The sequence below is a fragment of the Colobus angolensis genome, unplaced genomic scaffold (genome assembly GCF_000951035.1).
Source record: "Colobus angolensis palliatus isolate OR3802 unplaced genomic scaffold, Cang.pa_1.0 Scaffold217, whole genome shotgun sequence".
Classification (NCBI taxonomy): domain Eukaryota; kingdom Metazoa; phylum Chordata; class Mammalia; order Primates; family Cercopithecidae; genus Colobus; species Colobus angolensis.
The window spans coordinates 2,567,680-2,579,316 of record NW_012115344.1 but is presented as its reverse complement, the minus strand read 5'-3'; the positions used below and the strand labels follow the sequence as shown (position 1 = coordinate 2,579,316).

The 11,637-nt window shown below is 36.5% G+C and overlaps 1 protein-coding gene across 2 annotated transcripts in view; it reads right to left on the bottom strand.

Moving 5' to 3' along the window:
• Positions 1-9,254, bottom strand: part of BANK1 (B-cell scaffold protein with ankyrin repeats 1) — a 329,903-nt gene extending 320,649 nt beyond the window's left edge. For both annotated transcript variants that reach the window (XM_011943209.1, XM_011943211.1), the window contains exon 1: positions 8,912-9,254. In XM_011943209.1, coding sequence (XP_011798599.1) covers positions 8,912-8,981 — 70 coding nt within the window. In that variant the 5' untranslated portion in view covers positions 8,982-9,254. The remainder of the gene's footprint in view (positions 1-8,911) is intronic.
• Between the last annotated feature and the right edge of the window lie 2,383 nt (positions 9,255-11,637).

Sequence of the window (11,637 nt, the reverse complement as noted above, 5' to 3'; positions counted from 1 at the left end):
CACATTTTCTTTATTTTATTTTATTTTATTTTATTTTATTTATTTTTTTGAGACACAGTCTTGCTCTGTCGCCCAGGCTGGAGTGCAGTGGCGCAATCTCAGCTCACTACAAGCTCTGCCTCCCAGGTTCACGCCATTCTCCTACCTCAGTCTCCCAAATAGCTGGGACTACAGGTGCCCACCACCACGCCCGGCTAATTTTTTGTGTTTAGTAGAGATGGGGTTTCACCACGTTAACCAGGACGATCTCGATCTCCTGACCTCGTGATCCGCCCACCTCGGCCTCCCAAAGTGCTGGGATTACAGACATGAGTCACTGCACCCGGCCACCACATTTTCTTAATCTGGTCTATCATTAATGGACATTTGGGTTGGTTCCAAGTCTTTGCCATTATGATAGTGCCGCAATAAACATATGTGTGTATGTGTCTTTATAGCAGCATGATTTATAATCTTTTGGGTACATACCCAGAGCCTGCATTGCCAAGATAACCCTAAGCCAAAAGAACAAAGCTGGAGGCATCATGCTACCTGACTTCAAACTATACTACAAGGCTACAGGAACCAAAACAGCATGGTACTGGTACCAAAACAGAGACACCGAAATAGATGAGAGCCCTCAGAAATAATACCACACATCTACAACCATCTGATCTTTGACAAACCTGACAAAAACAAGAAATGGGGAAAGGATTCCCTATTTAATAAATGGTGCTAGGAAAACTGGCTAGCCGTATGTAGAAAGCTGAAACTGGGTCCCTTCCTTGTACCTTATACAAAAATTAATTCAAGATGGATTAAAGACTTAAAGGTTGACCTAAAACCATAAAAACCAATGGCAATACCATTCAAGACACAGGCATGGGCAAGGACTTCATGACTAAAACACCAAAAGCAATGACAACAAAAGCCAAAATTGACAAATGGGATCTAATTAAACTAGAGAGCTTCTGCACAGCAAAAGAAACTACCATCAGAGTGAACAGGCAACCCACAGAATGGGAGAAAATTTTTGCAATTTACCCATCTGACAAAGGGCTAATATCCAGAATCTACAAAGAACGTAAACAAATTTACAAGAAAAAAATCAAACAACCCCATCAAAAAATGGGCAAAGGATATGAACAGACCCTTCGCAAAAGAACACATCTGTGCAGCCAACAGACACATGAAAAAATGCTCATCATCACTGGCCATCAGAGAAACACAAATCAAAACTACAATGAGATACCATCTCACACCAGTTAGAATGGCGATCATTAAAAAGTCAGGAAACAACAGGTGCTGGAGAGGATGTGGAGCAATAGGAACACTTTTACACTGTTGGTGGGACTGTAAACTAGTTCAACCATTGTGGAAGACAGTGTGGCGATTTCTCAAGGATCTAGAACTAGAAATACCATTTGACGAGACAGAAATTCTTAAACACACAAGAAAATCTATACATTAAAGTGTATTACTAATGTAATTCATGGAGCTGTTCTCTAAAAGTTTTCATAGCAGAAAACCCCCCTTTGGTGTGATGCCATCAGCTTTTGAGACCAATTAAATTGTTGCAGTGACACTGATCTTAAAGCAACAATGAAAGTAAAATGCTTTCCTTGATGGCACATCTTCAGCTGCTTATCAGACAGCCATATTTCTAAAGGGCGTCTCCATGGCCTCCATCACCTTACCTTCTTCCACTCATTCCCATTCAGCTGTCATCCCCTTTACTAAAGCTACTTACTTCTCTCTCTAAGGTCATCTGTAAGTTTCATGATACTAAATCCATTGGCTAAATTTCAGGCTTCAGTTTGCCTGACCTGTCAAAAGAATTCGGGCCAGTTCACCATTGCACCTTCCTGAAACATTCTATTTTTGAATTCTTGTCACTGTATTTTTCTTTTCCATCTATTTTTTTAGCCTCCCTCAGTCATATTGAGCAACTCCTCCTTCTGTACCTACACTGAAATGTTTGCTTTCCACAGGTCTCTATCCTGGGTCATCTTATCTATGTCATCCTATTCATTGTTATAGTTTTAAATACAATGTTTTTCTTAATTTTATATCTCCAGTCTGAACTGCCTTTCTGACATCCAGATCCTAAAATCAAACTGCTTACTTGACATCTTAACATGACTATTTCTCATGCTCCTCAAACGTCATGGGTCTGAAATTGAAATGACATTCTCTCATGTCCTCCCAGTGTCCTCTTGTTCCTTCATTCCTTTCCAATGGAGTAAATGACACATTCTGGATTCTCCTAGGTTTACAGACCACAACCTTAGGTGTCATTCTTCACATTTCTGTCCCCCTCAGACTCCAAATCTACTATATCACAAAAGGTACGTAAGTAATAGTTCTCAATACATCTGTCCACTTCTCCCTGTATTTTTACTCCTTGCAAACCCCTAATTGTTTGCCAACTTCCCTCGTTGCCCTCTTCCAATTAATTTTATCAACAGCAGCTCATGTGATCTTCTAACACAAAATCTAATCATGCCATCCCTCATTAAAAACTCTTCAAGAGCTCCTCATTATACTTGGAGAATTTTTTACACAAATTTATGCAATTAGGTTTTGGTTTACTTTTCAGATTCTTCTCCTCACTCATTATAATAACATTGTGAGTGTAACCTTGTCGTATCTTGAAAAAATTTTGTCTTTCTGTGTCTCATTTCTTCACTGACATCATTGGACTTAATTGATCACACCTTAACTTCATTAATTTGTTCCTGTCTCCGAAGTTTAGCAAGAATACACTGAATTCTTATTTTCTAAGGTGAACATTAATAACACACTATGTATAACTTAATGGAGATACTATACTTTCTACTCCATTGCAGAAAAATGTGTTAGTAAAAGACTAATCTCTAAAACACAGTACTTGTATTGCTTCATACTGATATTAATCCACTGAGATTGTATATAAAGTTTTCACAATAGCCTGTTCATGGTGCCATATTTTTTCATATACCAGGGGGGTTGGAGATAATCCCTAGTTTTATATCTCGTCTTCCTCTTTTACTAAATAAATACATTTTGTGACATTTACTAAGATAAATGCCCCAACCATTCTCTCACTAATGTATGCCTCAATTTAAATATATTTTAAAAACTTGCCAGAAACAGTATGCTATAAAATTTTCAGATAAGTAAAAATATCCTGTTAACAAAACATGGGAAAATGTTGTTATAAATTTATAGCTACATAATTCAAAGCTCTAAACCTTTTAATAGTGCTTAATTCTTATAATACTAACCTTTGAGTGAATTATTTTCTCTCCAGTTCTAAGGATTTAAGTTTGAAAACCTAAAAATAAATGCATGGGCATTCTTCAGATTTCACTAATAAAGACAGGACACCCAAAATATGCTCATCTGCAGGACCACCAGACTTACTCATACTCTATTCATAGTGCATGAAAGGAACAGACTTAATTCTCAGACTGTTTAATTTTCAATGGAAGATACATAGAAGACATCATTTTAACAATAACAACAACTTTTGAAAAGAGAAGCTGATAGCTGGCAGTTTTTGAGAAATAAAGGTATGCTAGCCCAAACTTTTTTTTCCTCCCAAAAAGAGAAATTCACTCAAAGTAGTTCATGTAAGGAGAAGTTCATGTAAGGATACTATAAGCAATTTCACGGACAGATAAGATCAAAAAAACAAGTGCAGCTGCTCTGTCACTAGAAATCAGAAATCGAGACTACTCCCTTTGTCTTTCGGTCTCCTCAGTTCTCTCATCACAACTTCTTTCTGTCTAACCATCTTAAACATGAGGCAACTAACTGTCATCTTATACTGTATACTGAATCTTCCACTGACAATAATCTCATCTTTTCTCAATCTTCTACTGACAAGATCTTTATTCTTTCGTTTAATAAGACAAAAGGACTTTGTGGCTTATATAGATTATATATGTGGCTTATACTTACACAGATTCAACAAATCTATATAAGCCTGACAACACGCGGCACTGGCCATTAAGCAACCAGTTGGCTGGCTTGCATCATGTGCCTATTCTTGGCCCAGGTGACTGTTTCTGGGAATCTGAATAATTGTCCTCATTCTACTTTATTTAAATGGCTGTGGATCTATAGGACGTGATAAAGGAAAAGTCTCTGACCTACAAATAAGTACTTAAAGTAGTGAAAGTTCTAAGCTTTTACTAAGAAATTAGGAGAGAATTAAAGAAATTATCCCATTAATTGAAACCAGGGTAGATTTTGCCTCAATTTTATCTCACTCACTTTTTTTACAATAGTGACCTAATAATTTACTAACCGTACTAAAAACACATTCATCTCCCAATATTTTGAACTGTATCAATATATTAAATCTAAATAAAATGTAATCAATAGAAAATGTGTAACCTTAGAGATTCTTCAGACAGTAACAGTAAATATTCTACAATTGCCATTTCAATGATCTTATAGTCATGTCCTTGTGTGTTTCTCCACCCCCAATCCTAGAAAAAAAAAAACATAAAAATCATGGTGACTTAAAAGTTCACCTTTAACAGTTTAGAAAAGCTTCCATAGATGAAAGAACACAGTGAATTATTAAATATTTTCATATTACTATACTTCTTGTCCAGAGTAGACACTACTCTTCTGACATCCTCACTTATCAACTAGTATGATTCCCATTTCATATGAATTCAAAGTAGAAACACAATAGATGGAAGCTATTACAAGATGGCTAAAATTTCAAGTGGTCTTGACACCACATTATTCCTCTGAAAATTAGACATGATCCTTCAACTAAAAAGGAATGAGAATACTGCTCCCAACCAAAGGAGGAATTGTTCTCAGCATGTATCAGATCAAAAAAAAATCAGGCATATAGTAAATGGAATTCCAAGTCAGAGACTGTTCTTATACTTTTCAGTGTGTCTCTATATAAAAACAAAGCAATGGGAATTAATAATATGGGAAAATGGCAGACACTTAGAAGAAACAAAGATATGACACATAGCATGATGAAACGTAACAACATATTTTAATGAACTAGATATAAAGGAAATCTTGTAAAAGATCACAAAGCATTGATTAATTACTCTTCATGATTACAGAGGGAAGTCATCTTTCTGGATCATTTCAGTGCAGAACACTTAGAAACAACAAAGAGATTTCAATTCAGAGGTAAATGTCTAAAAGGCCCATTATTTTTCCCTGACTAAAATCTAATTAGTGGAGGGGTATAATTCCATATGATATCTGATATTTTCACCACTGGGACTAATTTCAATGTCTGCACTAAAACTTAGATACCATTCTTTATATTTAAAACAGGAAAGAATTACAAGGCCAAATAATAACTTAATTTTTAAATAATAACTTATGAAATGTTTGCCCCTTCTATTCTTATTTCATAGCTATCTCCAAAATTAATGCAAGATACTCCATATTCTATGAAGAAAGCAGTAAATTAGTAAGTGTCACTTAGGTGATAAAGCAACAACCATTTAAACTCTTAAAACATGTGATTTATTTTTGTCAGGAACGATGTTCCTCATTTTAGGTTGGAATTTTGTTTTAACCCAGCAGTAAATATTTTGGTAAAATAGATTCTTCATCTTCCTATCATTTGAAGTATTCCACAGTTTTTCTGTTTGATGCTTATTTTTTTCAGATATATTTATATATTATGTAAACTGAGTCACACAACTGGTACTCAGATATGAGAAAACAGAGCATGCTCTCATTTTGTCCTATTAAATTCCTTTATTCTTTCCTGCAACTGCTCTAGTTTAATGCCCTTTTAATCAGCCTATCCTTAGTTCTTCTCATTATGAATTTCTTTTTTTCTCCTCTCAGAACTATTAACCACAATATGTCCCCAAGGATACAGCAGTGTCTTTATACAAGAGGCCATACCTCCTATTATTTTTGATATGGGAGCTTGATTCCTTCACCCATTAAGTTGTCCCTCAAGTCAGTATGAGGCAATCAGTATGAGGCAATTTTTCGATAAGAACTCTCACTCTTATACAAGCAAATATGACACTATTGATCAATGACCTAAGAATTAATATAACAACTAGCATGTATAAAGCAGTTACTATTTGTTACGAGACCCTGAGAAGGACTTCACCTGCATTTTCCTGTTTAATCCCCCAAACAACTTTCATATAAAGGTTTTCTTCTCTCGGATTTTGTTTTTTAATAAACAAAATAAAATTGAGATAGTGACAGATTTCATTATTTATTCAAGGTCATAGGTAAGGCAGGCAATTAAACTGGGACTAGATCTGAGGCAGTATGAGTCAAAAGACCATCATAAGTAGGGCATAACCACCTACAATACATCCTCAGATAGATATTGCAGAAAAGGTTCCTCTACTGTCCCAGGTGTAACTTTGAATATGCTGATATTTAACCCTGAGATCTTCAGCAACTGCATTTTTCAGACTTATTCCTTATTATGGTGATGATATCCTAAAAGCACTGCTTGTCTTTAAAATCCTAGCAAAAGTGACCTTATCAGAACATTTCCAGATTGGTCTGAAGAAAGCAAGTTTTTCCAGCCACCAGCATGGAACCAGGTTATTTCCTTCGTGGAACAAATGTAGGACGTTGGCTATGTTGGAAGATTGCAGTCAAAGTAAAAAGCTTCAGATCTTTAAGAACTTCAAGCTAGAGGGCAGAGACCTAGACAAACCATGTTCTTCACAAGTTATGTATAAGCATCCAGCATAAGGTGAAACAGTCTAAATGCTAGTTCCACCCTTTCATGCTTTCTGTTCTTAAGCAAATCATTTATTAAAATTTCATCAGATGCATCAAATAATATCAATAAAAATTAAAAAAAAAAACTATGGGGTGGAGAAAAATCTGATTTAATAAATAATCACTCCCTAATTAAAATAGCAGTTAAAATTAAGTTTTTCAAATCATTAGTTTTGGAATAAAACAGGAAGAATCTCTCTTTTGGACACTGATAGCAATATCTAGTTAAATACAAACCAGAAAATACATTCTAAGTGGAATTTTCATCCATCGTGCGTCATTTTTACCTTGTTTTAGAACTGGGTATTCTATTTTTCTTGCTTCCATTAAAGAACTAGTTGGAAACTCAACAGTTAATAAATCTCTGATGGCAGTATACACTAATGTCGTCTAGCAGCGCATTCTACCTCCTGCTAGAAATACACCTTCCTAGGCATGAAACTGTGTTTACCATTTTATACTCTTATTATTACTGCATGACTCTTGTGGGGGAACAAAGGTTTATTGTTAAGTTAATGAATGCGTGACCTTCAAATAGTTACTAGTTATAAAACCATGAGCAATTCACACTCTGGATCTCAGTGCTCTCTTCTCTAAATGAGGCAGTTGGACCAATGACCCCCAATGTGCCATATTAAGATAGTTGTTGGAGAGAGAGGGAGCTCTCCATTAAAAACAAACAAACAAAAAAACCATTGGATTTATAAAAGCTAGAATATTAGAAGATTACTCATATCAAGAATATGGACATGGGATAATGTCAAAAGACAATTCGTTGTTAGAAACATTTCATTATGTTGGCCAGAAAAGGAAGCAACTGAAGCAAGTGATAAATACTGTATGGAGGACCCAAGGAGATGGGGAGGGGGGGAATGCATGGGAGGAACAAGAATAATTGGAATGCTATAAATACTGATTCACATTACTCTTGCATTATTCACAATAGCAAGTGCCTCAAAGTGTTGCTTAGTATCAAGTGAAATAAAAGCCATTTTCTGCCTAAACTGCTTAATCTAGAAGTTTGAAACAAACTATACCCCATTCTCTAACAAAATTGTTAAACTGAAATTACAAAAGAGGTAACCTGCTCAGAGTTCCAAACACACGGTTGATTTTATCTGCAGATGCTAGCAAAGGCTGCTCTGCTGCATTTTGTGACCATCAGAGTCACAGTTTTCAAGAATGTCAATATGCAATAGTTAAAATATTAATATATTGACATGGGCGCTAAGTCCTTTCTTGTCATTTTTCATTGACACAAATATACTTCTTATTTAACTTAAAGCAATCCCTAAAGTTTATTTATGTAAAAATGCACTAGCCAACAGAAATAGCTAAAACCAAAATTACATTACCTAAAAAATTCTAGAAAGGTATGAGAAATTTATTTCTATTCAGCAAATTAAGAGAATTTCACTCAGAATATACTTTCTTGTTGCATTTCTCACCAAGAACACTACAGTAATATTAATACCTGTGAAGTTTTTTTAATTTAAAAAACATTTTTATATCACTATGTAATTTGCAAATGCATTTGAAATGCTTCAAAAAGAACTAAATAAAACTGCCTTAACGTCCATTTGAAAATGTAAATCTACTGCATTCAACCAAGTTGACTGTTTTCCTTTGACCAAGTTAGTAAAGCCAGTGGATTAGGGAGGTGGTGTTGGTAGAGCTTCTCTGCAAAACTACCTGCCCAAGAAGCAGGGCACTTACAGTCCGGGCTACCAATTCACCAGGCTAGGCTTTGTCAGGCCGGGCAGGTAAATGGGTGACGCTACAAATGAGCGGTTTTGCTGTGTTTACCGACTGTTGAAAATGATTACGTATAATTTTAAAACGCGCATTTCTTTAAAACAGGTTGCAAAGTGACTTTAGAAACTACAGGACCCTGACCCGGGTGCTGGGGAAAGTTCTAGCTCCTCAGAAGTTGCTGACACTGAGGGTGGCCCACTGGCCAGAACTCCTAGCGCACTCCCTCCTCGTGGCGTCCAGATGCCCCTCAGAGAAGTCAGGGACAGAAGAACCCTCTGGTCTGCCCGGCGGCAGGATAAAAAGGGAAAGCCCTATCTCAGGGACGCCCTTGCCTCAGTGCCCGAGTGCAGTTGCTCTCTAACGATGGCCCGTGGTCTCCGCAGAGCCCCGTAGCCTGGCCTCCGCGTCAAGCCCCTCCGAATGCGCAACTACCTACCTGGGGGCGCTGGGCCGCAGGGGGCCGGGGCCGGGCTTCCAAGCCCCTTGCCCGGCGCTGCAGGCAGCATTGTGGCGGCTGAAGCCAAGGGGCCTGCGCACTGCTGCCGGCCGAGCGCTGCCCGGACTCTCCCGGCCAGAGACTCCTCGCGATTTTCTCTTCCTTTGGCCCTCGGCTCTCCCCAGCCCTTCTGCCACCCGGGGCGGCTGCGGCCAGGTCTCAGGAAACGCAGCCCCGGGGCTCATGCCCGCAAGGCCAGGGCTCCGCTCTGCTGGGCGCCCAGAGGAAGTGAAACTGCTCAGGGGCTGCTCTTGCATCCCTTCTCAAAAGGCCGCTTTGGTTTCTTGTAACACTTCTGCTCTTGTTTCCTTCCTCACCTTTTCACCTAGGATATATTTAGGCCTCTGTTGCTGTAGCTCTCCTTGTCCCTTTCTAGGTCTTCCACACTGCCATACTGCCCCCACTTCCAGGCAGACGTAGGGAAACCAGAAGTGAACATTTGCTGGAAAGACAGAATGATTAGATAGATAGATGAGTAGATACATGGATGATAGATACATAGATAGATATGGAAATGAAGCTACAGATATTGTAATTTTAAAAATATTTCATTTTACACAGACTTTCTAGGCTAGGTTCATAAATTGAAAAGTGATTTAAAAATCCCATATAAAATGTATTTCTTACTCCTGCTCCAACTCAGAAATAGACCAAGTAAAAAATTATTTATGGCTCCAAATAGCCCCTCCAAACAAAAGTTTGTTTACTTGTTTTAAAGATGGAGATACATCAAAGGAGTTGTCCCAGAGCCTTAAAGTGAATGTCTCTTCCCTCAAGCACGTCTAAACTAGTCATTTGCCTTTTGAAGTTGAAGATATTTTTTGATTATCAATTTGGTAATAATACATAATTTAAATATTCCTCTCCTTTTCTTATAAAAGGAAGGCTTTCTTTGAAACTTTCTCTCAGGTGAAGTGCTTTTTAGGAATAGTATACATATCAAGTATCGAAGAAAACGTTAATTTTTTCACATAAATGAACTTATTAGAACTTTATAACATAATGTAAAAACTTGGAGAAGTATGTGAAATGTCCAAAAAACTTGAAAACAATTATAGGTTGTATTGTGTTTATCTGATTTCCAGTAGTTTCTTTAACATCATTATTAATTTTATGCTGATTTTCTGAACTTTATATAATGGAACAAAAGATTTATTCTAACTTATGAAATAATATTATATTGAAAAAATGGTTGTCTTCTATATATGCCTGTTAACACGGAGACTTCAGCATAATAGGCAAAAACAGAAATTTGGATTGCAGGGTTTGGGTGTTGTTCAGTGTTTCAGAAACTCAGTTCTTAGGAAAGTATGTCTTAAACAAACCCATTGGAGAAAAGAATATTCTAACTGATGCATCTACTGGTATAGGTATTCCCGACAAGAGCTACTTTAGCCAACATGAACACTCCGGATGATGCTCCCCGGTTAAGTGTCCAGATCTTCAAAGGCACCCATTTATTCACACAAAAGCTTGTTAATAAAGACAGCGTTCAGATAGGAACTTACATCTGTCACATATACAGGACAGTCTTCTTGTATGAAGAGCCCTGGATTGGAAGTCAGAAGGTTGTGGTTGCCATCCTGACTCTGCTCCTCAATATCTGGGTGTTTGGAGAAATTCTTAATATTCCTGAGCCTTGCATATCTCATCTAATTTATTCATTATTAATGAATAAATTAAAATTACTGTGTTCAAGTTTTTGCTAGATATAAAATGTTATACTGTCTCCTAACAAAACTATAGACATTAAGATTTATAATACAAAAATTCAGTATATTTTCAGATGCTCATTTCCATTACTTATGTCAAATGATGCTAGTAAATAGAAAAAAGAAAGGAAAAACTGTTGAAAATTATGGGCTTTTTTTTTTTTAAAGAAGACTTTTTTCTTTTTTTAAAAAAATAAGATTGTGTTAGAAAATATTTAAAATCTTCCGTTAAAATTATTCTAGCTTCATTTTTGTTTTGAATAAGAAAATAGCTATTGACTACCCAATTGACTGACTTATTTATTCTTTCGTTTTACTCTTTGCAGTCAACCACTACTCTTTTTTTTTTTTAAGTATTCTATATGCTATGTTCTATGTAAGAATTTCACAATATTCATGTCATTTGGTTCTCAAAACAAGGAATCTTTAACCATGTTTTACAAATGAAGAATCTGGGTGTTGAAAACTGTAGGTGGCAGAACTGAAATTCAATCCTAGATCTGATTTCATAGCCTGCCCTCTTAATTATAATGGTCCCCCTCCCCCTGCTTCCTTTTAAGGTCACATAAGGCCCTTGCTAAAGATTACATGAACATCATAGGGTAGGTTATACATATATAAGTGTTGAAAATATTTTTTTGTTTCCCTATCCACTTTTCCACAGAGCTATAAGCCCATACAATTAAATACTAATAGCCCTAAAAATAAGTATGAACTGTACTTATAGTTTATTACAATTTTGGTGCTGTTTGGTTGAGGATATATAGATGTTCACACATGCGTGCACACACACACATACACACACATATACGTGATAACCTAAGTCCACATGTTTTCATACTTTGCTGGTGCATTTCTAAAAATATATTTTAAAAGATTTTTTTTACTCAGTTTGGTCTTGTTTCTGTGTCAAACACATCTTTAATCACAGTTGACTTTATTTTTCTCCTGCTT